This window comes from Danio aesculapii, chromosome 2 (genome assembly GCF_903798145.1).
Source record: "Danio aesculapii chromosome 2, fDanAes4.1, whole genome shotgun sequence".
Lineage (NCBI taxonomy): Eukaryota > Metazoa > Chordata > Actinopteri > Cypriniformes > Danionidae > Danio > Danio aesculapii.
In genome coordinates, this window is record NC_079436.1 from 48,788,606 (window position 1) to 48,816,460 (window position 27,855).

The 27,855-nt window shown below is 34.3% G+C and overlaps 1 protein-coding gene, 1 long non-coding RNA gene and 2 pseudogenes across 2 annotated transcripts; all 4 read left to right on the forward strand.

Annotated features, from left to right (window-relative positions):
* The first annotated feature begins 2,441 nt into the window (after nucleotides 1-2,441).
* Nucleotides 2,442-3,627, forward strand: LOC130237229 (uncharacterized). The gene is made up of 3 exons (XR_008838531.1): nucleotides 2,442-2,474; nucleotides 3,304-3,443; nucleotides 3,559-3,627. It is a non-coding gene; the product is annotated as an uncharacterized LOC130237229 (long non-coding RNA).
* A 4,210-nt stretch (nucleotides 3,628-7,837) lies between these two features.
* LOC130238540 (uncharacterized) lies at nucleotides 7,838-13,333 on the forward strand. The gene is made up of 4 exons (XM_056469599.1): nucleotides 7,838-7,900; nucleotides 8,780-9,085; nucleotides 10,635-10,903; nucleotides 13,304-13,333. The coding sequence occupies exons 1-4, from the start codon at nucleotides 7,855-7,857 to the stop codon at nucleotides 13,331-13,333; spliced, it is 651 nt and encodes a 216-aa protein (XP_056325574.1). The 5' UTR covers nucleotides 7,838-7,854.
* A 587-nt stretch (nucleotides 13,334-13,920) lies between these two features.
* LOC130238548 (uncharacterized) lies at nucleotides 13,921-16,110 on the forward strand (annotated as a pseudogene).
* Nucleotides 16,111-19,203: 3,093 nt separating this feature from the next.
* LOC130238559 (uncharacterized) lies at nucleotides 19,204-26,434 on the forward strand (annotated as a pseudogene).
* Nucleotides 26,435-27,855: the final 1,421 nt, after the last annotated feature.

Sequence of the window (27,855 nt, forward strand, 5' to 3'; positions counted from 1 at the left end):
TGCTTGCTTTTATTTCCTATATTGTATGTTATACTTTTATATAATTAAAAATGATATTCAGTAAAAGACAGGGCATTTCGTATTTTTAATGAAAATTAAAGAAGGCAGTTATGTTATAGACTTCGTTTGTTATAAATATGCATACAGTGAAGATGACAGTAATGTAATTATGTAGCTACATGATGCCTTCACATTTTTGGTGTCGTGTTAAGTTGTTTATATTAAAGTGAATATAGGCAGTTCTTTATTTCATGTTTTCATTTTATTGTTAAAATACAAATGAAATCAAAAGTAAAGATAAGATTTTGTTAGCTCGCATTGCCAGTTTTGGGGTGAACAATCTGTGCAAGTTTAAGAAAAAAAAAATAGTTTGCCCTTCTAATCATTATAGTTCTCAGATTATGTCTGTCTGATGTATTGGGCATGGCTAACATATTAACCACATGCCTCTGACTGTCAGTTTTAACAACAAACAAAAATGGTGAGCAGGAGGTGTCTGTTTGTTAGGTAACTCTTCTAAAACCCCTTTCCCCAATCTCTCTGAATAAAATACCTACACTCTAAAAAACGTTGGGTTATTTATTTAACCCAATGGTTGAGTTAAAAATATTTGGTGCTTTGTTGGGTTATTTTAAACCTTTTATTGGGTTATTTATTTAATAACTCAACCAGTTGGGTTACAATTTTGAAATTTCAACAGTCAACTGATTGAACTGACACAGAACCGCTGTATTAATATGCGTACGTGATGTTGTTCTTGCATTATAAAGTTTATGCAAGCTCTAATGCAGTAATATTGTTATTTTTTAAATCAATATGCCTCTCCGTGTCGGGGTTTATATATCAGTTTCACCTGGACTCTTAATTATTGATAATACAAGCATGCGAGCTTCATAGCCGATCTATATGCAGATAAAAACGCTTTCTCTACCTCCGTGTTCATCTCTACAGTTGTTTTGGAGGAAATGATACACGTATTTGAGATATTCCGCCGTTAATATCGTCTTTAGGACCCAGCAGAGACATCAAACCGGAGTCACGTCCAGTCTTGTTGAAGGTATGTTATGTTGTCTAAAAACACTGTCCTTTCGCTAGGAAACTATATTGTAACAATTAAATACTGATATAGACACATATATGTGCTACATTTTGTTCAGGAAGTTGCTAGTTTTCCCATGAAGTACTGAATCTGAGTATTATATTATTATTGGTTATTAATCGCCGCTAGAGGGCGCTGAATGGATCGCAACGTGAGAAAGTTATCCTGGACGAGCAGAGCAGAAGCTTGCTACATCGTCTTTTATCAGAAGAGGATTCATGATCCATTTCAAGGTACTTGATTATTAACTATTGAAAGGTAAATTGTATTATTACTGTTTGTGTGTACTATATTGAAGGCCCTGAAAATTGCATTTTCCCTACATCTTATACTAACATACAGGGATGAAACCACAACCCTGATGTTAGATGCTAATATTAATGTTTAATCGGTTATATATGTCATACAACAATTAAATATAAGCTTAAAAAATTATACATATAAGAATTGTAACATCTGCTAGCTTTGTATAATAATAGTAGTAGTATATGCTAATAAACAATAATACAAAGCCCTTAAACATACACTGTCCTTGCCCAGTTTTCAATTCAGGTGATGCTGTGACCACTCAACTGATAAATGTTGTCTGTCAGCTCATGTTAATTTGTGGTTTATTTTATTTTTTGTTTGTTTGTTCATTGTAGGTTGCTCTGGACAAAGCGAGCTTTAATCCTCCTTGATAATCTTGTTGAGAAAGGTGAGAAAACAACAGCTCTGTATTTTGTAATATGTACATGATGTAAAAATGCACAGATACACACACTTAAGCAGTATCATATGTTGTAAAGGTGTCTTTACATCACCATATGTCTTAAAATCAAATTATACATTTGTAATTCTTCTGTAAATGCATTTATACTTCTCTGAACAGCATTGGTAGTGTGTAAAGACACAAATGTCTCTTTCAAAAGTGTTTCTGTGCCTTATTTCAGTGTGAATTTGGTATTAGACTGTATCAGGCATGAGGCCACAGGTAATTACATGACTGATTTAGAGTCTAAGCACAGTTCAGAAATTTCAGAACTCCACTCCTGGAACATTTGACCAAATTGAGATATTACAGACATTAACCTATTTATATTAATTATTGCGTTATGACTGTTATTTCAGTAGAAATCTGTGATCAAGAGTTTGACTCTTGTTTCTGAGCATGAGAATTAAGCACACTGATGAACATCAGTGCACAATTGACCATGTAAAATGGACCTTATTTGCCCACCAAATTTGCAAATGTGATGCACCTTAACAACTCGCATAAAAGACTAATTCTGCAGCTAAAAGTGCACATTTTTATAGTTTTTTTTTTCTCTTTATCTGTTTAAGGTACCCCTGGAGATGACCCCTTCCAGTTATCTTTTCTCCATTGCTAAACTGGGTAAATACATGATTTTTGTTGTTATTTGGTCCGGCGTACATGTGCAAGTTTAAAATTTCTGTTTTAAGGATGATGCGAACATCATTTGGTATATGGAGGAGTAGGTAACTAAACCATTCTTGGTGTGAAATTCCATAGCATTTTTTCCTCTGTTGAAGTCAGTGGGGACAATCACGTTTTTGATTTGCTTTGTCCTTTAAGTTATCATCTGTGGTCAGCAGAAAAAAAAAAAAAAAAAAAAAAAATCAACAACTTAAGGGGGAGTAAATGATGAATACACCCAAAAATCGGTGAAACACCCTCATTCAGCAGCAGAGGCGAATCCATCATGTCCTGGAGCTGGGTCAGTTGGCATTGCTGTGTGAAGTTTGCATGTCCCTCACAGTCCAAACGCGTGCAGTATAGGTAAATTTAATAAACTAAATTGGCCGTAGTATATGGGTGTTTCCCTGATTTTTGGGTGTATTCATCATTTACTCACCCTCAAGTTGTTGATTGATTTTTTTATTTATTTTTTATTTATTTCTGCTGACCACAAATGATAACTTTAAAGGACAAAGCAAATGAAAAACTTAATAGTCCACTCCCGACTGACTTCAACAGAAGACAAAAACGCTATGGAATTTCACTGTGGCCCAAGAATGGTTTAGTTACCTATATTGTTTAAAATATCATGTTTTGTGTTCATCTGAGGAGAGATTTCGAACAAGGGGAGGGTAAGTTACTGATGACAGAATTTCCATTTTTGTGTAAAATATCCCTTTAATAAATCCAGTGTACTGTTTGCATGGCATGGATTTAAGTGCTGTTTTTGTTTATTTATTTTTAGATTGCTCAGGACAGGTATTTTATACCCACACACCAAAGAAACTTTTTGAAGTTTGGGGAGATGCATCACTGCGGACCCTCTCGTATTGCAAAAAAAGAAGAGAGCCTTGGATCTACCAGTTCAAGCAAACATTTCATCTGGTAAGACAATCCTGCATAACAGCTCTGTTTTAATCCCAATTTATAGCATTTCACCTTTGATATGAGGGTCTTGTTTTGAGATTAATTATTGTGTTTTTTTCTGTTTGATATAAAGACAGCCTTGGAGATCCCACTTTGGAGATGTCACTTTAACAACTCAGCCAGCTTTCATTTCTTCACTGCCATACAGATTGTGCAGCAAGATGGTTCGGCTCTCATACCAGGAGGCAAAACAAGAATTTGTTGATTTGCGAATTCTAGGTTCATTATTTATGACAATAAATGTTGGACATTATTTAATTCATGTGTGTATACTTATCGTTCAGTACTTAGAGGAGGAGGAGCAACAGAGACAGAACCCTCTTGTCCTGCTGCTTGGGGATGAACTAAACTGCTCTCAGGCGTTTGTTATTGTGAAAGATGTGGCACTAAATTCATGGATTTAAATAAAGCTTTGCCAATGTAATAAAAGCGGTGTATTTTTTATTTTCATATAAAGATGACTACTACTATAATAATAATAATAATAATAATAATAATAATAATAATAATAATTATTATTATTTAGGGGTTAAGCCATTTTTTGGCAAAATAACCCAACAAATTAGTTATTTTTATAACCCAAATTGTTGGGTTAACCTTATCAACCCAATGGATTGGGTTACAATAACCCAACAGAAGGTCGGTGCCAAATTGACCCATCTATGGGTTACCAGTTGGGTTATTATTAACCCAACTTTTTTAAGTGAGTACCTTACTACATCCAAGCTTGCAGCAGAAAAAATAAGCCACAACTACTGTATTCTCATTTATTATTTTGTTTCTCAAGGAACTATACACAATACAAAAAAAAAAAAAAAAAAAAAAAAAAAAAAAAAACGGTCGCAGCATCTGGTTGATTTTGTTTTCATATCAAACTTGCCAAGTCTGAACTTACAAGGAAAGGATGCAAGACTGAACTTTTCGAAAACTCTGGGATAGTGTGGATGAAAGTAGTAACTGTAACAAAAGTTTTGCGTTTTTTAAAACTAAAATATATTAGTGTAAACAGGGTCACAATTTAGCCATGTAGTTAAAAAGCATGTATTATCAACCATTTCTTTTCACTCCCTCACTAAATCAATGCCTCAATTAATAGTCACTGTTTCCAAGCTATGTATGATAGGGCAAGTTGGAGCAAATGTCAGCAGGACAGTTCCCCCAAAGACAGTTTAGACACTTAAAAAAAGGGTGCTCGCGAATAGGGTTGGGTACCGTTTTGGGTTATTTCAATACCGGTGCTAAACCGATACTTTTAAAACGGTACCGTTGCCAAAACAGCGCCTGAACCGATACTTTTGAGCCTCAAAATTATGGTGGATGACTCTAGAAAAATATTTTATTTCACAAAATGTTTTACAAAATAAATTTAATAGAACAATATAATTTAAGTTTAAAGTAAACATCAATTCATATTTTATATATTTGAATTACATTAATATATTTCCTTTGATTATTTGTTGGTTAGCATAAATTGGGGCTTGTGACTATATGGTTATCAGTAATCTAATGATTTGCTAATCTGATTAAGACAATAATATGATCAAGGTGTTTACATGAGTTGCTTTTTAAACTTTCCTTTCATGATCTCGTCTTAAATGTTATAGTACATAGATCGATTAACGTCATTGACTCCTTTTCAGCCCAGCAGTTTCAAGCCTTAGACCGATCCACTTCAATTAATGACTGACTTTATTAAAATAACGTCATTTTCAATTTAGTACTTCACCATGAAGAATTATTTGAACCGTTACTACGATGTAATGTTTAACAGTATCAGAATCTATTTTCTGTAGAAGTTAGTGCTCATAAATATCCAAACCTTGAAATGAAAAAATATAAAATAAATACAAATATGAATTAAAATTAAAATGTATTGAATTTTCTTTTGACACTATCATGTCTTTTTCAAGGAAACAGCAGCTTTATAACTTCAAATATTTGTCATAAATATGAGAACATTAAAGGGTAGCTAAATCTCCAACACTATTCGTTAAAACATCTTAATGTCCTTTTCTGCAGTCTCTGAATATATGTTGCAGGAGCCTATTTGTTTGGATTTAATAACTAAAGTTATTTGGTGCATTTCAGTTTTGAATATTTTTGTTTTGAATTGTTTGCATTTGAAAATTTAGAATATTCATGTGTTGTTCAGATAAATATTTTGTTATATTCTTTGGCATTGATATGTAGCATGTTAAAAATTGTGTGCAGGCTCTTTAAGAATTGTGTCTGTTAAATCTGACAGCAGTGCATTCTTTAGAAGACAGCGGAGTCACACAGTTTTCTTTACCGCATACGTGATGGTTTAATTTTAAGGTTATATTTTGTTTATTTTAATTTATTTTTTTTTTATTTATGCATCTCTGAGTGAAGATTAAAAGTCAACATCTGACAAGAAACTAACTTTATAGATTTCTTTATTGGACATCATTAACCTGCAGGCTGCATTCTGCTAATGGGGCTGCGAGAAAATAAATAAAACGTGGAGCTGCGGTGAAATAATGAATAAAAAGATTGAGGCTATGGTCAAATAAATAAATGAATGAAAAAAGTGTGACTGCTCAGAGTGCAGGCAGCTAGGGACACCGGCCCTCGTGGCCAAAAAAACGGACCGGCCCACCGGGAAAATTCCTGGTCCTCCCGATTAGCCAATCCGGGCCTGCATGCCCCCAAGACAAACTAAGGTATTTGATTCGAGCATTAAGTAAGGACTGGTGGAAGAGTGCTCTTTTAATGGAATTTGAAACCGCACATTGAATGGAAAGAAAAAAAACTCTGCATTGGTGACGCAGGGGTCTGTGGTCCTTTAAGGTAATCTAAAAACACTATTTACATGGTAGTCTAGACTCTTAATCAGAGTATTGTCTTAATCTTAAAATCGGAGCATTGGTATCCATGTACGTACTCATTGAACGTGCCAGATGATGTCGCAAGCTTTCAGAGACGGTGCATTCCTCTGCCTCTAAGTTGATTCCATGAGCCCTCATTAAGTTTTGCAGTGTCAAAATCCTTGCTTGTAAAATACACTTTAGAACCCTTAGTTTGAGCAATTTTGATGAACGCGATCATGCGTGTTGATCTGAAGAGAGTCGCTCTCGCTCACCAAATGTGCTGTACTGTGTGCGTGCGTCCATTCCCTAAGCAACAACAACAAACGTTCTTTTGTTTAGAATTAAATGTTTAGAGATGGTGTGACAACGTGTACCTATGTGTGCCTTTGATGCACCCCTTGATTCTTACGTCCTTGTCGCAGCACCAGTGGCACCGAAATTAGGCACCGAAATTCTTATGCTGATTCGGTCCGGTACATACTAGTTACAAAGGTACCGGTGCTAGAATGGCAACGGGTTTCGGTACCCAACCCTACTCGCGAACCCCTTTGCAGCTGCTATGCTCTTCTACTTTAGCTGATCCTAAATCAGAGCAAACTCTGAGACAGATTTATACAAAACATTCTATGTGGCCTGGCATCACATACACTAGGGATGTCAATTTTTACAAACTCCCAGGATTGACTGTCATTTAAATAATCAATCACTTGATTAATAGTAAAAACTAATAATGCTACACGCAGCGGTGTCTACTTCAAAGTAGAAGTGGCACATTGTCAAGGGCATGACAGGCAAGGGACCCATTGGTAAGTTTTACTGTAAAATAAAAGACAAGTGGGACTGTAAAACAAAAAAAAAATAATGATGGATAATTTAACTGAACCATTCAATGATTACAAGTAATGACCAATATGCTGACAGATCTGCATCAAAGCGTTTCAGGTCCAGCACCCGATATAAAGAGAGGAAGTACAAGTGTCACAATATGCTTTCATTTGCTACACTGCTTCATCTCTGTTTGAGCTAGGACTGAAATAAAGTTGAATGTACATCTCAGCTTGAATGTAAACTATACAGACATGACTTGGTAATGTGTGAAGTCTTGAGCTTGCTTTGAAGAGCTCATGCAGGAATCATAGCAGGAACTTTGGTACTGTCTAAGACCGTGTCCTAAAAACACACAACAAAGACAAAACTAAAATTATCATCACGGTGCAAAAAATAGCTTGAAAATCAGAAATTATTTTTGCAATACCTCAGTTGTTTTTAGTTTGTTTGACTTTACTAACCCCCAAAGGGAAATTCAAATTATTTTTTTGTTTGTTTAAATGTATCATCTTTTATTCCTAATGATGTTAGATGACTACACTCTAACTGGTCATGGTTTATGGGTCTGTGTGGTTTTTCTCTCTCTCTGTGTGTGCGTGTGCATGTGTGTGTGTGTCTGTTTTGTTCATATGGGTCTCTAATTATTTCTTTGTGTTGCTTCCGTTTCTACAATAAGAAGTGACAGCAACGTCTGTCTGTCATCAGCAGTAATGGCGATAAATCATTTTGTACTTTTTCTTCTGATCTTCAAAACAGGTAAAACTAATGATCATACAGTAACTGTTTGATAATTAAAATGGTTATGCTAGGTTGGGTTTATATCTCAAAGCTCATTTACTGGTAATTTGTCTACACAAAAATAAATGTATTTTTTACAAATGGATTCATAAATTTGATAATTATTTGTGAAAATGTTCTTAAATTAAGCTTTTACTTTACAGCAGGTTTCACTTTTACATCATTTTAGGAAATCGATAGTTAGATATTAATTTGAAAAACACTGTGCTCCTTACTCCTGTACCATATAATAAAAATGCAGATAGGCACCATCTAAACTCTGTGAACTAAAGAAAGATAGTTCATTTTATATTGTGTCTCATTATTTTTGCTTAGCACCGAAGAGCCTCTAAAATCAGCATGAAAGTATCTCATTGTTTCTTTTATATTGATCTCTATAACAAGCGTTATTTTAGAGCATTGTTTGGTATTTTTAGAGTTTTTGCCAGTGGATCAAAATGTTCACTATTCATCCAATCTCGTAAAATTGAGCATTTCCATAGATAGTATGATTTCATATTGAGAAAATGCCTTAGAGTTTTGAGCCTGGACAATCTTTGCATTGCAATTGCATTTAGGCCAGTATTACCAAGCAGTGTGGGAAATTCAGTTAGAAACAGGTCACACTGTATAAGCAAATGAACTTTGTTTATTTTTGAAAGCAATAGCCAATAGCTGTTATTATGAGCAACGAAACCTTAAATACACTATTTTCTAAGAAAAGTGCTGTGTACAGTATGTCTAAAGATAAGCAGTATGTTTGATCATGACAAGTGTTTAAAAACTAAAAAAGTAAATGACAAGTCTAGTAAATTCACCAGATGCAGTCATTAAAAAAAAATCTTTCTTTCTCCTCAGGCTTCAGTGCTGAGATCTCCAAATTTGTGCAGACAGGAGCTTCTGTTCAACTGGATTTACAGACACAACAACTACCAGAGTTTGACGATTTATTCTGGTTAAACGACAAATCAGAAAATATGGTTAAATATTATAATGAATCTAAGAAGACTAAAACACACCCTGCCTATCAGAACAGAATAGAGTTTAATGAAACAAACTTCTCTCTGACACTGAAGAACATGCAGAAGGCAGACAGTGGACGATACACAGCAAAAATAAGCGGAAATTCAAACAAAGAAGTTGTATACAGAGTGACTGTTATAGGTGAGTGTCATTGTGCTTGGTGTGTTTAGATTATAAGACTCATTTATGTTCAATTCTCTATGTTAAATTTGTGTTCTTTTCTTCAATCATCCCTCCTAGAACGGTAAAGTTTAAATACAAATTAGAGATGACCTGATCTTAATTTTTCAAACTATACCCAATTCTGATTTATTAATGGTTTTATTTTTTAGATCCCAGAAAAAAATGCATGAATGAGTGTGTGAACAACAAGATATTTATTTGCTTCATAACTTTCAGAGGTGATTTAAAAGTAGAGTCAGCAAGTGCACTTTATCAAGATCCAAACAAAACAGGCATTAACTCAATCACTTAGTGTTTAAATTAGCTTGTGCAACTTCAATATATGAGGCAAAACATCAAGATCTTACTTAAGCTTTTTAAAAATTATTTTAAATAAAAGATACATAAAACTAAAAGAGTAGGTCAGCTGAATGAAAATGCAAATTTACTCTTTTTAACACTAGAACAAACAAGGGAGTCCTTTTGACCGTTTTACAATTTTGTAATTTAATAACTTAGTTAAAATAAAACACTACACATTTCATTCTAACATTCTTATTTTATTAAAATGACAAAAAAGGTTCTTCCTAATTCTCCCTTGAATGGTCATAATTGACAGCATGCATTTTTTTTTTTTTTTTTTGCAAATTTCATATACAACATCAACGATTATCAAGTCAACAAATTGTAGTGGCACCAACAAATGTTATCATTTGTTTAGCCTGTTGGGCTGTGAGATTTTGGGAAAATATCTAATTGTGATTTTTTTTTTTGACAGATATTGCGATAATTGATTCGCAATTAAATTTTGTAGTCCAGCTTCAGCTCAGTATTCTGTATTGTAGCTTCTTACTTTTTAAGTGGAACTGAAAAAATATCAACTTATATTAGCAAACATCTTTGAAATTGTAGATTGCTTGCTACTAGATTGTCAATGGCAATACTTTTTGTTGACTTTTTAGCAAGACACTCATATTGCCGCCTGTGGTGCTTTTTTGCTGCTGGTTGTTGTAATTCCTCGTGCTCTGGCAACAATTCTGCGACGGCCCTTACAAAATTACCTGGTTTTGTTTGTCGTCTGTAACTTTGAAACCAAGAAATTCCTATATTACCGACATGCTGTTTTTCTTTTATATTAATTAGTTTATTAATGCTTTTGAAGTGGCAGACGCCATCATCCCTCTCGTTTGCGCTTTCCTGTTTGTTTGTTTTTTTGTGGGAGTTCCGTTCGCTTGTGCAATTCTGATTGGTCAGAACAAAAATGTGCTCACTCAATTGGCTAGTAAGACTATCACACATAGACAGCAGTCACGCATTTGCTCTGGATGGGGCAAGTTATATAATTTATATTTCATATTGCAGCCTCTTGCGGTTAGCTAATCGCAACATTTCAAAATCGCAATTGTGATTCGATTTCGACCAAATCGCACAGCCCTAGACTGAAGCGCTGCTAATGTTTTGACTTAAATTTTCACACATCACTGAATCTGTTAATGTGTTCGTAATTATTTTAAAATGTGTGTTTCAGATGCTGTAGAAGCTCCAGTCCTGACTGTAAAATCAAACTGGTCCAGTTCTGAACTGTGCAGTTTTACATGTAGTGGACGTGACATTAACATCAGCTCCACCTATAATAGCGGCTGTTCCGAGGAGGAAGTGACATCAGCTGATGACCACACCCTAAGACTGAACTACAATACCACATTCATCATGTGTAACTACAGCAACCCAGTGAGCTGGAAAACTTATGTTAAAACAGTTGATGAACTCTGCACTGTTAAAACACATGCAGTACATGTATGCACTCTGACAAAAAAAAAAAAAAAAACGATAACAGATGAGTAAATATAAAATAGTTAGAGTGAATAAGCACTGAACTGAAATGCATGTTGGTTTACTTCCATCCTGGGCAAAATATTTTTGATCTTTAATAGGAATACTGCATCCTAGAGAATCATCTCAGCTTCTCTTTTGGTTCATGGCCTTTTTGTCTACTCATTTTTCTCTCTCTCAATTTTACTCACTGAAGAGGCAGGAGGCAAATTATGTTTTTGTATTGTTTTCCTAATAAAAAGCTTTGAACTTCTGTCCTACTGTACTGGTACATTTGCAAATATTTGAGAAATGTGGTAAAATTACTGATGGCCTTTTTGTGTTCCTTCATGATTTGAATTATTTACTTGCTACATCACCTCACTACGTCACACTCACTCTCTAATTCATTGCTGAATAACCAGTCAGAGTGCTCTGTTCACAGATTATACACGCAGAATTGGGTCAACGTGCTCCAACCTTAACCTGACAAGAGGTGACATGTGGAACACACCAAACCATCTAGCTGATTCACGCTGACTGACGAAGCCAACTGGCTGACTGTCAGCTTGGTGTGCAGCATGCTCACAAATACTGCTGAGTAGGATAATATCTATTACTTGCAAAACAAAAAACAAAACAATCAATCTAACTAAGCTCATGAAATGTTGTTGGTTTTTTCTGCTTGTGTTTCCTTCAAAAACCAAGCTGAGCTAAACCTCATGTGGCAACTCACTATTTCCAGGAAGCAGAACTTCCTTTTTTCAACTAACAGAATTTTCTGCTCAATGTAAAAATGTCAGGAAGTGCATTTTGTGGAGTTCATAAGTGGTCTATTTTACAGTTCTAGAGTTGTGAAAACAGATGTAGAGCAAAGATGAAGAGTGAATTGCGAACGAGACTTTCTACAAAACTATAAAATACAACAAAATATTTTTAAAAATAGGAAGTTGAAATAGGAAGTCAACGCAACAGTCATTTTACATTCGATTTCTCATCAGTAGCAATGGCGATAAATCTCCTCCTCAATTTTCTACTTTTTCTTCTGACCTCTATAACAGGTAAAACTAATGATCCGTTTATCTAACTAACTAGTAACCGTTTATTGATAACTAATGGTTATTTTTACAGAGATGACTACACTAGGTAGGGTTCATATACTATATCCAAGCTCATATGCTGGGTATGTTGTCTACAAATGGGTTACATTTTTGATGATTACTTATGAAAATGTTCTTAAATTAAGCTTTTACTGTACTGCAGTTCTCATTTTTCATTATTTTAAGATATAGATAGTTTGAAACCTGTTGTGCTCCTTACTATTATTCATATCAAAATACAAATAGGCACCACCTAAACTCTGTGTACTAATTGATTGTTCATTTGCTATTGTTTCTCAGTATTTTTGCTTAGTACCAATGTTAGTATGAAAGTAGCTCTTCGTTTCTGTAATCCTGATCTTTATAACAAGCATAATTTAAGTGTTGAGTGGTAGTTTTAGTTTTTTCGTCGACTGTTTTTGCCAGTCTTGATCACAATGTTCACCATTCGCCTGATATTATAAAATTGTGCATTTATATAGATAACATGATTTCATATTGTGAAATAAATCTTAGTGTATTATGGAGGGATTTTCCAGACTCAAACTACAGCCCTGATCACGCCTTCAACAAGTAAAGCAAAAACATGCTTAGTTATGTTCTAATAAACTTTTTAAATTAATTGTTTTTAAAGGTTAACCTGTTTAATGTTTAACTAAATAAATGCAAATGTACTGGCTAAATTGTCTTGTTCTATGATAAGCCATATCGTCAAAGATTAAATATATAATACATACATGCAACATTAGCTTACATAGCATCTTTTTTTAATCGCAAAGTGTCTTTTTCATTCACGATCCTTTGTAAAAAAAAAAAAAAAAACTAACCAACTAACCATTTTAGTAGCTTGTGCTATTTTTAATGAATTTATATTCAGCTCAAGGAAATACTAATCAACCCTTGTGTACTGTTAAATTTTACTACCCTTTCATTATGTTGTTGGCTGTTTCTTTCCCCATTGACTTCCATTATAACAACATTTTTTGATGCAAAGCCATGACACCAAATAATTATGCATTTATGATTGTTGCTGGTTTTCCATGTTGGGAACAGGTACAATTTGTATTTTTTTTAACTGTTGATCATCAGTTGGCTGAATTAAACCTTTAGAAAGGCCTGTGCAAAAAAGTAAAAAGTTTCAGGCTTTTTTATATGGAGTAAAACCGCAGATTACAGTGTGTGTGCATAAATACACTTACTATGTTCTGAGAGCTGAGCTGCTTATTTTGATTTTCTCAGACATATCAAGATGTGTGCAAAACATTTTTTTATCTCTTCCCAACAGGGAAATCCACCAATAATCAAGAATACATGATCATATGCCGTCATGGCTTTGCAATCAATAAATGACATTATAATGGAAGTCAATGGGACAAAATAGCCATGAACATAAAATGGTTATACATTTCCACAGAGTGTATTGTTTCTAAGCTAATTTTTTAACTAATTTTCTAAGCATTTTGTCAAAATATGTGTCAAAAAAAGATACACTCCATTTGCTAAAACGCAGAAAGAGTCAATTTGAGCCAATTTTTAAACTCAAATTAACGCCAGAGCGGATGAAGACATCCCCAACAGCACACAAAGTTTAAAAATCAGCCATGCACAAAACAGAATGGCTCTCTAAGTTTGTTATTTGACACCAATTACTGAAATACAGATAATTACTGACGTGTTAAGTAGTTTCATGAAAATATGTAACAGTAAGCATCATTTATTTTTCATAAACAACAATTGGATTTAGGTCAATATTAACAATCAATGTGGGATGTTTAGTTTGAAATGGGGTACATGGTATATGAGTATCGAGAGTCTTTGCTCCACATTGTTTATTTGTATGAGTAGAAATCTGCGATGTATAGTATTTCTAAATGCTAAACAAAAACTGCTTGATTATTACAAATGTCTGAAAATGTGCATGATAACAAGTCTAGTAAATTTACAAGATGCATTCATAAATTCATTTAATTTTCTTTCTCTTCAGGCTTCAGTGCTGAGATCTCCAAATTTGTGCAGACAGGAGCTTCTGTTCAACTGGATTTACAGACACAACAACTACCAGAGTTTGACGATTTATTCTGGATAAACGACAAATCAGAAAATATAGTTAAATATTATATTAAATCTAAGGATACTAAAACACACCCTGCCTATCAGAACAGAATAGACTTTAATGAAACAAACTTCTCTCTGACACTGAAGAACATGCAGAAGGCAGACAGTGGACGATACACAGCAAAAATGAGCGGAAATTCAAACAAAGAAGTTGTATACAGAGTGACTGTTATAGGTGAGTGTCATTGTGCTTGGTGTGTTTAGATTATGAGACTCATTTATGTTCAATTCTCTATGTTAAATTTATGTGTTCTTTTCTTCAATCATCCCTCCTAGAACGGTAAAGTGTAAGTACAAATTAGAGATGACCTGATCTTAATTTTTCAAACTATACCCAATTCTGATTTATTAATGTTTTTATTTTTTAGATCCCAGAAAAAATGCATGAATGAGTGTGTGAACAACAAGATATTTATTTGCTTCATAACTTTCAGTGGTGATTTAAAAGTAGAGTCAGCAAGTGCACTTTATCAAGATCCAAACAAAACAGGCATTAACTCAATCACTTAGTGTTTAAATTAGCTTGTGCAACTTCAATATATGAGGCAAAACATCATGATCTTACTTAAGCTTTTTAAAAATTATTTTAAATAAAAGATACATAAAACTAAAAGAGTAGGTCAGCTGAATGAAAATGCAAATTTACTCTTTTTAACACTAGAACAAACAAGGAAGTCCTTTTGACCGTTTTACAATTTTGTAATTTAATAACTTAGTTAAAATAAAACACTACACATTTCATTCTAACATTCTTATTTTATTAAAATGACAACAAAGGTTCTTCCTAATTCTCCCTTGAATGGTCATAATTGACAGCATGCATTTTTTTTTTTTGCATATATCTCATATACAACATCAACGATTATCAAGTCGACAAATTGTAGTGGCACCAACAAATGTTATCATTTGTTTAGCCTGTTGGGCTGTGAGATTTTGGGAAAATATCTAATTGTGATTTTTTTTTTTGACAGATATTGCGATAATTGATTCGCAATTAAATTTTGTAGTCCAGCTTCAGCTCAGTAAGTGGAACTGAAAAAATATCAACTTATATTAGCAAACATCTTTGAAATTGTAGATTGCTTGCTACTAGATTGTCAATGGCAATACTTTTTGTTGACTTTTTAGCAAGACACTCATATTGCCGCCTGTGGTGCTTTTTTGGTGCTGTTTGTTGTAATTCCTCGTGCTCTGGCAACAATTCTGCGACGGCCCTTACAAAATTACCTGGTTTTGTTTGTCGTCTGTAACTTTGAAACCAAGAAATTCCTATATTACCGACATGCTGTTTTTCTTTGATATTAATTAGTCTATTAATGCTTTAGAAGTGGCAGACGCCATCATCCCTCTCGTTTGCGCTTTCCTGTTTGTTTGTTTTTTTGTGGGAGTTCCGTTCGCTTGTGCAATTCTGATTGGTCAGAACAAAAATGTGCTCACTCAATTGGCTAGTAAGACTATCACACATAGACAGCAGTCACGCATTTGCTCTGGATGGGGCAAGTTATATAATTTATATTTCATATTGCAGCCTTTTGCGATTAGCTAATCGCAACATTTCAAAATCGCAATTGTGATTCGATTTCGACTAAATCGCACAGCCCTAGTCTGAAGCGCTGCTAATGTTTTGACTTAAATTTTCACACATCACTGAATCTGTTAATGTGGTCGTAATTATTTTAAAATGTGTGTTTCAGATGCTGTAGAAGCTCCAGTCCTGACTGTAAAATCAAACTGGTCCAGTTCTGAACTGTGCAGTTTTACATGTAGTGGACGTGACATTAACATCAGCTCCATCTATAATAGCGGCTGTTCCGAGGAGGAAGTGACATCAGCTCATGACCACACCCTAAGACTGAACTACAATACCACATTCATCATGTGTAACTATAGCAACCCAGTGAGCTGGAAAACTTATGTTAAAACAGTTGATGAACTCTGCACTGTTAAAACACCTGCAGTACATGTATGCGCTCTGACAAAAAAAAAAAAAAAAAACGATAACAGATGAGTAAATATAAAATAGTTAGAGTGAATAAGCACTGAACTGAAATGCATGTTGGTTTACTTTCATCCTGGGCAAAATATTTTTGATCTTTAATAGGAATACTGCATCCTAGAGAATCATCTCAGCTTCTCTTTAGGTTCATGGCCTTTTTGTCTACTCATTTTTCTCTCACTCAATTTTACTCACTGAAGAGGCAGGAGGCAAATTATGTTTTTGTATTGTTTTCCTAATAAAAAGCTTTAAACTTCTGTTCTACTTTACTGGTACATTTGCAAATATTTGAGAAATGTGGTAAAATTACTGATGGCCTTTTTGTGTTCCTTCATGATTTGAATTATTTACTTGCTACATCACCTCACTACGTCACACTCACTCTCTAATTCATTGCTGCATAACCAGTCAGAGTGCTCTGTTCTCAGATTCTTTACACGCAGAATTGGGTCAACGTGCTCCAACCTTAACCTGACAAGAGGTGACATGTGGAACACACCAAACCATCTAGCCGATTCACGCTGACTGACGAAGCCAACTGGCTGACTGTCAGCTTGGTGTGCAGCATGCTCACAAATACTGCTGAGTAGGATAATATCTATTACTTGCAAAACAAAAAACAACAATCAATCAAACTAAGCTCATGAAATGTTGTTGGTTTTTTCTGCTTGTGTTTCCTCCAAAAACCGAGCTGAGCTAAACCTCATGTGGCAACTCACTATTTCCAGGAAGCAGAACTTCCTTTTTTCAACTAACAGAATTTTCTGCTCAATGTAAAAATGTCAGGTAGTGCATTTTGTGGAGTTCATAAGTGGTCTATTTTACAGTTCTAGAGTTGTGAAAACAGATGTAGAGCAAAGATGAAGAGCGAATTACGAACGAGACTTTCGACAAAACTATAAAATACAACAAAATATTTTTTAAAATAGGAAGTTGAAATAGGAAGTCAACGCAACAGTCATTTTACATTCGATTTCTCATCAGTAGCAATGGCGATAAATCTCCTCCTCAATTTTCTACTTTTTCTTCTGACCTCTATAACAGGTAAAACTAATGATCCGTTTATCTAACTAACTAGTAACCGTTTATTGATAACTAATGGTTATTGTTACAGAGATGACAACACTAGGTAGGGTTCATATACTATATCCAAGCTCATATGCTGGGTATGTTGTCTACAAATGGGTTACATTTTTGATGATTACTTATGAAAATGTTCTTAAATTAAGCTTTTACTTTACTGCAGTTCTCATTTTTCATTATTTTAAGATATAGATAGTTTGAAACCTGTTGTGCTCCTTACTATTATTCATATTAACAAAATACAAATAGGCACCACCTAAACTCTGTGTACTAACTGATTGTTCATTTGCTATTGTTTCTCAGTATTTTTGCTTAGTACCAATGTTAGTATGAAAGTAGCTCTTCGTTTCTGTAATACTGATCTTTATAACAAGCATAATTTAAGAGTGTTGAGTGGTAGTTTGTTTTTTCGTCGACTGTTTTTGCCAGTCTTGATCACAATGTTCACCATTCGTCTGATATTATAAAATTGTGCATTTATATAGATAACATGATTTCATATTGTGAAATAAATCTTAGTGTATTATAGAGGGATTTTCCAGACTCAAACTGAGATGGTGGTACAGCCCTGATCACGCCTTCAACAAGCAAAAACATGCTTAGTTATGTTCTAATAAACTTTAAATTAATTGTTTTTTTTAAGGTTAACCTGTTTAATGTTTAACTAAATATATGCAAATGTACTGGCTAAATTGTCTTGTTCTATGATAAGCCATATCGTCAAAGATTAAATATATAATACATACATGCAACATTAGCTTACATAGCAGTTTTTTTTAATCGCAAAGTGTCTTTTTCATTCACGATCCTTTGTAAAAAAAAAAAAAGAAAAAAAAAAAAGACCCCTTTAAAAGTCACAATAGGTATTAACTAACCATTTTAGTAGCTTGTGCTATTTTTAATGAATTTGTATTCAGCTCAAGGAAATACTAATCAACCCTTGTGTACTGTTAAATTTTACTACCCTTTCATTATGTTGGTGGCTGTTTTTTCCCCATTGACTTCCATTATTTTTTGATTGCAAAGCCATGACACCAAATAATTATGCATTCATGATTGTTGCTGGTTTTCCATGTTGGGAACAGGTACAATTTGTAATTTTTTTTAACTGTTGATCATCAGTTGGCTGCATTAAACCTTTAGAAAGGCCTGTGCAAAAAAGTAAAAAGTTTCAGGCTTTTTTATATGGAGTAAAACAGCAGATTATAGTGTGTGTGTGTGTGTGTGTGTGTGTGTGTGTGTGTGCGTGTGTGTGTGTGTGTGTGTGTGTGTGCATAAATACACTTACTATGTTCTGAGAGCTGAGCTGCTTATTTTGATTTTCTCAGACATATCAAGATGTGTTCAAAACATTTTTTTATCTCTTCCCAACAGGGAAATCCACCAATAATCAAGAATACATGATTATATGCCGTCATGGCTTTGCAATCAATAAATGACATTATAATGAAAGTCAATGGGACAAAATAGCCATGAACATAACAAAACGGTTATACATTTCCACAGTGTGTATTGTTTCTAAGCTAATTTTTAAACTAATTTTCTAAGCATTTTGTCAAAATATGTGTCAAAAAAAGATACACTCCATTTGCTAAAACACAGAAAGAGTCAATTTGAGCCAATTTTTAAACTCAAATTAACGCCAGAGCAGATGAAGACATCCCCAACAGCACACAAAGTTTAAAAATCAGCCGTGCATAAAACAAAATGGCTCTCTAAGTTTGTTATTTGACACCAATTACTGAAATACAGATAATTACTGAAGTGTTAAGTAGTTTATGAAAATATGTAACAGTAAGCATCATTTATTTTTCACAAACAACAATTGGATTTAGGCCAATATTAACAATCAATGTGGGATGTTTAGTTTGAAATGGGGTACATGGTATATGGCTAGAGACTCTTTGCTCCACATTGTTTATTTGTATGAGTAGAAATCTGCGATGTATAGTATTTCTAAATGCTAAACAAAAACTGCTTGATTATGACAAATGTCTGAAAATGTGCATGATAACAGGTCTAGTAAATTTACAAGATGCATTCATAAATTCATTTAATTTTCTTTCTCTTCAGGTTTCAGTTCTGAGATTTCCAAATTTGTGCAGACAGGAGCTTCTGTTCAACTGGATTTACAGACACAACAACTACCAAAGTTTGACGAATTATTCTGGACAAACCACAAATCAGAAAATATAGTTAAATATTATAATGAATCTAAGAAGACTAAAACACACCCTGCCTATCAGAACAGAATAGAGTTTAATGAAACAAACTTCTCTTTGACACTGAAAAACATGCAGAAGGCAGACAGTGGACGATACACAGCAAAAATAAGCGGAAATTCAAACAAAGAAGTTGTATACAGAGTGACTGTTATAGGTGAGTGTCATTGTGCTTGGTGTGTTTAGATTATGAGACTCATTTGTTCAATTCTCTGTTAAAGGGCCATGAAATCCCCCACTTTCGGTTCAAGTCTACCTCGGAATTTTTTCAAAAAATGCATCATAATGGGCGTGGAGCTCTGCGAGCAGAGGCAGGGGTGGGCGTGGCCAGCACAGTAGGGGAGAAGGAGGGGAGCGAACAACTGCTGCGAGTTAGCTCACAAAATGAGACAAACTGTGAAGGGAGCCATGCTTTTAGTTTATAAAGTTAAAATGCAAAGAAATAAACAGTAATTTAATGCCCTGCTACATTTGTTATTTGTAATTTCATATACACACAACCACAATTATCATAAAAGACAACGTCCGCCATTCTCCAATTCTCGTACAGCTCTCCCGACAAAAATGCTTGCTGCACACATACAGCTTTGCTGTATCGGCCCTGACAGGGTCGCGGGGAAAAACATGCAACAAACCCCACGGATCATGGAAACAAACACGTACGACCCTTCATGAACGGCTAAATACAGTGTGCCGTGGGTCCGTGGATGCGGTCTTACCCAGACATCAACATAGAGTGTCACAGCTTGGCACTGGCAGGTCTGTCTGGCCTTCAGAAAGCACACGCAGCCATGAATAATTAAGAAGTAGGGTCTTCTCATAGGATAAGAAAACTTCGCTATGAATAATAATGAGAAACCAACGCGTCATCATGCAGTTTTGCGCTACGTCACCGACTTTGATCCCACCCCGAAAATAATTTTAAATCCGGAAGATGAAATAAGCTGACAAAAGCTCAAAATTATCCAGTTTTTCCCACAATTAAAGCTGACAGGTGCTAACATTGTCCTAACTGATGCTCAACACACACAAATCTGTTAAAATCTCAAAAAAAGTACTCCAGGGTTTCTTGAACCTTTAAATATATGTGTGTTTTTCTTCAATCATCCCTCCTACAACTGTAAAGTTTAAGTGCAAATTAGAGATGACCTGATCTTGATTTGATTTAATATTTTTAAACTGGCTAATTCTTGATACGGATTTCTCTTTTTTTTAACAAAAACCTGAAAAAAGTTAGTTATGCGTGTACGAACAAGGTGTTTATTTATTTTATAACTTTCTGCAGTGATTTAAGAGTAGAGACAACAAGAGCACTTTAATCGAGATTAAACAAAATAGAGTTAAAAACATCATAATCTGACTTCAGCTTTTTGAAATGTTACATAAAATATATGCACAAAACTAAAACAGTCAGCTGACTGATAATTCAAGTTCACCGTTTTAACCACTAGAAAATAAAACCCATATATTTATAGTGCCCTGACTTCTCTAGATGTGTATATTTCCTTCTAACACGGTTTTATTTATTTACAATAAAAAAAAAAAACACAAAGTTCTGAGTATTTCTACTTCATAAATTTCAGTGACCGCTACTTCTTTTCATGCCTTGAATATGTATATGTTGCCAAGGAACTCATTGCAGTGTTTCCCCTACATTGTATGGTACCCTTCACATTTCTGTGTTTCTCAGCAGCAGAAGTCATCATAGTTGGGTACACTTAGAGCGCAGTGAATGGTAGAGTACAACAAATAAAGTTTTACAATACTTTTTGCTGAAATAATAAAAGGAAACTCCACGATAGTATTATCAAGACTTTCAGAAAAAGGAAAAATAAAAAAAAGTGTGAGACTGATAACGGCAACCAGAAGAGAGAACAACGTCAAATTTACTGTCCTGCCCCATAGACACTGCATTAGAAACACCGTGCATAAGCGGTAATTTGTTGTAATTTGATGCAAAGATGACATAATAAACAAAGTTTAAGTTTTTTAAAAATTAAATATTTAAGATGCTGATGAACGCAAAATGCGTCAAAAGCAGTGTTGTGCTAGTTACTGAAAAATTGTAACTAGTTACAGTTACTAGTTACTTCATTCAAAAAGTAACTCAATTACTTTATCGATTACTTACTCCAAAAAGTAATGCATTACTGCTAAAAGTAATTTGAGTTACTTTTCCAAAGAACTTTTTTAATGCTCCCATTAATGTGCTTATAATGTCACTTCAGTGCAGCATGCATGGAGAACACACTGTTGATCAAATCACAGTTTTAATTAATTTGCATTCTCGCAACTAAAACACAAAACAGACTTAAATAAATTAGTGTTTCAAAATAACTTTTTGTTTAAGTCAGACCAGCAGTTCAAAATTTAAAAAAAATATCACAAGGTGATAAACCAGCTGAATGATATATTCAGAATTAAAAAAGCAAAAACTAAAAGTTGCTCCAGCATCATAAAAGTTTTTATTTAACCCTTGAACATGTTCCTTCACAGCTTGAGTATGAAAACTTGAATTATCTGAAACATCAATCAGAATCAAATTGCTATTTTAGACAACTATAGATTTTATGCATTTTAAAAAAAACAAAAACAGAACAGCTGCTCAGAAATTAAATGTATGAGCAATTTTCAAACTAACCACAAATAAACATGGTACATCAACAACTTATGTAAAGTTGTGTACTGTATATTCAAAGTGCAAAATCTGCTGTTGTAAAAAATGTAAAACGATAAAAAAATAAATCAGCATTTTTCTTAGCAAAACAACACTATACATTTTAAATAACGTGTTCATAAATATAACAGAAATGTATCAATGTCTCTACTGAACTAATCAATTTTGTTACACAGATAACAAATGTATGCTTATTTATTACAATTTCTTTGATTAGTGCTGATTTGTCAGGTGTAGGGCTGGGTATCGAGTTCTATACTTTTTAAGCACAGACCAAATCGTCTCGATACTACAGAGTATCAAAAAAATCATTTTCGTTCGGTACCTAATTTCGATACCCAAGGGTATAATCTTGTCAACGTCAGGGAGCACCACTTGAAGAAAACCTGCATCCTTAACGTGCCCGGATCAAATGCTGGTGATTGGTTGCGGCGAGGCTGTCATGAAAATCAATAGTTTACGGCAGTTACAATTGACTACATTATTTCTTTCCCTCAAATGTGTTTCAGACGCAGTGGAGGCTCCTGTTCTAACTGTAAACTCAAACAGTAGTGACTGTACTGTGAACTTAACATGCAGATCTCAAGACCTCATCATCATCATCAACTCCATCTATCAGAACACTGCATGTTCACCAGAGGAAGAGACATCACAGGAGAACTACACCCTCACCCTGTCATTACACTGCAGTGAGGAATCGATCATCTGTAACTACAGCAATCCTGTCAGTTGGCAAGAAGACAAAATAGACATTAAACAGCTCTGTGTTAAAAATAAAGGTACTTCGCCAAACACACAAACACCACCACATTCAAATGAACATCTCTCAAAATAAACAAATAGTTTAATATCTAAATTGATGGGTGAATGCAGAATAAATGAACTAACAACCACTGCTCTTAATGATGAGGGTGTCCTTTTCCAGAGAACAAAGCACAGGAAGCCCAATTATCTCTCAAGTGGCTGGGTGTTTTGCCAATTCTGATAGCAATTGGGATAATATTTGCAGTCTGGTTCTACTGCAAGCGAACAGGTATGTCCATGTTCCTCTTTCATATAATATTAATAATAATAATAATAATAATAGTAAAGTAAGGGGAAACATTTTTTTTTAAAACAGGGTGGTACTAGAATACTCACATCACCTTGAGTGGCACACACCTTTACTAGTTACTACTTTACTATTTTCTCTATCAAATTGCCTAATCAGATTATTTAAATATTAAAGTTTTTCAGTAAAATCTAGACTCTGCAGTTTAGAGCTTTATGTTTAGATCCCATATTGTTCACCTCAACACAGTGTGGCTTGTTCAGGTTTAAAATGTCAAATAGTTTGTATAGTACCTACTGCAGGAGGACAAAACATTTGTTCTTTGCGGTTGTCAAAAAAGAAAGAATAGAAAATTTAAGAATAGCCAGAATAGTTATATAGCAAAAAAACAAGTGCTGTTCAAGGATTAAATGGCATTCAAAATAAAAGTTTGTTGTTACATAATATACATATGCATATTACATGTAATTATTATAAATGTGATAAACAAAATGATCCAAAACTATTTTGTAATACTGATATTTAAATGTATATATTATTTGTATTATATACACATACATGTATTATATCTAAAGATAAATAAACATTTTCTCGCATATATGTATGCCTGTGTGTATTTATATATACATAAACATACGCAGTGTACACACGTAAATTGTCAATTTTTTGTAATGGATGCGACTAATTGCAATTAATTTTTGCTCATCACAAAAAACAACAACATTTATTACATCAATTCCACATTCACATCGTTTACATGCAAGAGGAAAAATATTGCAAAAAGATGCTAAGTCCATAATTTAATCATACAACTGAAACAGTTTAAAGTAGTTTAAAACTGACATCCCATATATTTCCTTATTAACTGCATGCTAAATTTAATTTACTTGAATAGAAATAGGCTTTTATATATAATATTGCTATAATTTTTTTTAATTCCCTGACTTGATGCTAATATATTGGTGTATATTCTAAACCTTGTAGGCACTCAAGATATCAGTGATACGGTCTATGCCCAAGTTGAGGTAATCTTTAAATTACTAATCATATGCATGCAGATATCATGTATTTGTTGTCATGCTAGTCTTATAGTTTTCAGTCATGTTAGACCTCAAAATACATCATGCACACTCTTTTCTTGAATATGTGGTCATTTGTTTGTCTTGATGTTTAGGGGTGTCAAAATAGTTTTTTCGGTGCACCGCGATGCAGATGCGGACAATTCGGTATCGGTTCAGTAATAAACATAACCGGTTATGTACTGACGTCATTTAGCTCATATGCGCTCTGTCGCGAGGGAGGCGAGCGCGGGTATTTACAATACTACAGGCGCAAACTACTTAAAAGTTTCACTGTGTGTGTTTTCTGGAAAGTCTTTTACTGGCACTTACTACCCTATTTCTCTGCGATTGAAGAAATGAAAGTACTCCACTTCTCTCTCTGTCTCTCACTGTGGCCCATTTCACCTGCTGGCGTGACTTTTCCTCTCGGCTGCTGGTGTGACTTTTCCTCCACTCTCTTTTCCTCTCGGCTGTATGCATTCCCGTGGCTGTACCTGTACATTGTCGCAGGACCCGACCAGATTTCATGCGGCGCGGGAATAAATTTTGGAATAAAAGCACGGGAGCGGTCGGTAACTTTAACAGGAGTGGGCGGTCTCACAATATTGCTCCTGGGTGAGCGAGTGAGCAAGCAAGCAAGCACGCGTGGTGCGCGTGAGAGAGAGAGAGAGAGAGAGAGAGAGAGAGAGAGTGTGTGTTTGTTTGCTGCTGTCTATGTTTGTGTGTGTTTGTTTGCTGCTGTCTATGTTTGTGTAAGTGTGTGAATGAGAGACAGTGTGGTGCTGTGTGTCCATGTGTATGTGTGTGTGTGTGTGTGTGTGTGTATGTGTGTTTATACAGACAGCTTGTTATAGCCACCCCCCAAAACACAACACTGTGTATGGAAAGCATCGTCAATGCAAAGTGATGCACCGAAATATCGAATTGAACCGAATTGATGGCATGATAATCGTAACCGAACCGTGAGACCAGTATAGGTTTACACCTCTATTGAGGTTTAAGTTTCAGTCACACAATGCTTTCAGTTACAAATAAATCATATGAAAAAGCATAGATATCAACTTAACAGAAGACAACATTTGACTTTGCAATGCAGAACACATTTGGAGATATGTCAGTTACAAATAATAATAATAATAATAATAATAATAAACGATTGTCATTTCATTTTTAAATAATCCTTCTCAATTCCTTCCTCTGAATACAATTTATCAAATATACACTCACTGTCACCAGCAACGATTATCAATTTGTTTCTTTTGCTAATGCAACACAAAACTAAATACAATACAATATAGGCTGAACAATCTATACTTTATTTTATTGTAATATAATAGCACATTAAAATATTCATTCATTTTCCTTCGGCTTAGTCCCTTTATTCATCAGAGGTCGCCACAGCAGAATGAACCGTCAACTTATCCAGCATGTGTTTTACACAGCAGATGCCCTTCCAGCTGCAACCCAGCACTGTGAAACTTCCATACACACACAGACGCACACATATAGTTTAGTTTATTCAATTCACCTATAGCACATGTCTTTGGACTGTGGGGAAACCAGAGCAATTGGAGGAAACCCACACATCTCCTTAAATATTATATAGATCTATATTGTAATAATAATCTATAAACCAAATCTATCAAATAGATCCATGTGAGTCTTTGCAAAATGTGGTGATTGTAAATTAAGAAAATAAAAGTATTTGAATAAAAGTAAATAAGTCATTGTTAGTTAACTCAAAGTACAGAAATGTTAACTACTTTGAATTTTAATAATGCAGAATAATTTGTAAACTATGATTAAATGCTGTACAATTATTGTTCTTGGGTCATGTTAGTAAATACATTAACGGAACAGTACTGTTAAAAGTGGCCAAAATCAGCACATTAAAGTGGCGAAATGTACTTATCAAATTATAAAAATAAAAATCTAAAAGTTTCAAAACAAATGAGTCTATATAACCTAAAAATACGGCAGAGCAGATGGTTAAGAATGTAGCATGAACAGCTTGATCATGATCTCTATCAGCATGTACAAGGCTATTTTATATTTTAATAAGTATATTACTATCAATTTGTGACCAATCAGTATAGATAAATATTTTACTAAAGTAATGCTTTTGTTTAAAATTTCCAGGGTCAAGAAATGAAGACAATTAACAGTGATGCCCATACTTATGATGCTCCAGAGCGGGTGAGAATCAACTAAAGCTAAATTTTACAAATCTCCCAGAGCCAAATAGTTGACTCAAACCATTACTGAATCCATTCAGCCAATTTCTTGTTCTGGCGGGGTCACTTTTAGCTTAGCTTAGCATAATGAACTGAATTGGATTTGACCATTAGCATTTTGTTAAAAAAAAAATCATAAAAGATTTTTGATAATTTTCCTATTTAAAGCTCAAATCTTCTGTAGTTACATTGTGTAATAAAACCAACGGATAACAAATAAAAAATGTGCTGTTTTCTAGGCCAGGGGTAGACTTAACCAATAAGCGAGGTAAGCAGTTGCTCAGGTCGCCGACCAATGCCAAGAAGCCTATATTAATCATATAGCTCTGTTATACATTTTCTATCACATGTTGTAAAAGTCTGTCTATAACCTAAGATTTTTACAGTATTACTTCTTTTCAAAATCGAGGGCCCCCATGAATAATGGAACATTCCTTCCATACTGCACATGCACAACGTGTGAGCACGTGGTTCAAAGACATTGCTAATCTGTCACCGATCAGAGTAGAGCTGTGGTAGAGGTAGGTAGAGTGTGCAAGAGTGAGAATTTTGAGAATATTTGTGGGAAAAAAAGTAAAAATAAGACAAACAATAAAACCCAGCTACCCCAGTGATCCTACTTTTTGGCCGAAACACCCATCAGATCAGATGGTGACCGCTGTGAGCTTGTTAAGAGATCCTGTTCAAATAAAATAAAATTTCCTATTGAACAGTAAGGGCCGCCGATTCACAAACAGCAATTATTCAATTCATTTGAAAAATGGTGACAAGATTATTTTGATTAATTGTGAATTAAACTGGTTTAAATGTTTTTTTTATTAATATTAAAATCTAATCACAAAACTGTACATAGTTTGTAGAACTTGTTTTTTCATTTGTGAATGTTGGATTTAATTTTACATCAGGAAGATAAAGGTTATTTTAAATGTTGAAAATATGTTTAAAGTATATTTTATATATTTTAATATGCATGTTTATTTGCAAAAACAAAACAAAACGAACATACAGAGAAAAAAAAAGATTGAGAAAGGGAATTTTGAGTTTCAATACTAGGGCCCCATACCTGGAATTGCTTAGGTCCCCAAATCACCAAGTCCGCCCCTGTTCTAGGCCAAATTAGGTTATATACTCTCATTCAGGTGTAATAGTCAAGAAACCCTGCTGCTGTACCATGACTGCACCAGGCTAATTGATATTATGCAGTTCATAAGAATGGGCTGTTTTCATGGCCTACATAAGGAGACTTGAGCTTCAAATTAGGAAAATTATCAAAACTCTTTAATTTTTTTTATTTTATTTTTGGTCACATCTGATTCAATTCATTAACTTAAGCTAAGATAAACGTGAGCCTGCCCGAACAAGAAATTGGCCAAATAGATGTTTAACTGTTTAACTGTG

Coding starts and splice junctions, on each gene's coding strand:
- LOC130238540 (XM_056469599.1), top strand. CDS start 7,855: ATGGCGATAAATCATTTTGTACTTTTTCTTCTGATCTTCAAAACAG. Junction 7,901..8,779: donor TCTTCTGATCTTCAAAACAG/GTAAAACTAATG, acceptor CTTTCTCCTCAG/GCTTCAGTGCTGAGATCTCC. Junction 10,904..13,303: donor TTAAAACACATGCAGTACAT/GTATGCACTCTG, acceptor TCTTCCCAACAG/GGAAATCCACCAATAATCAA.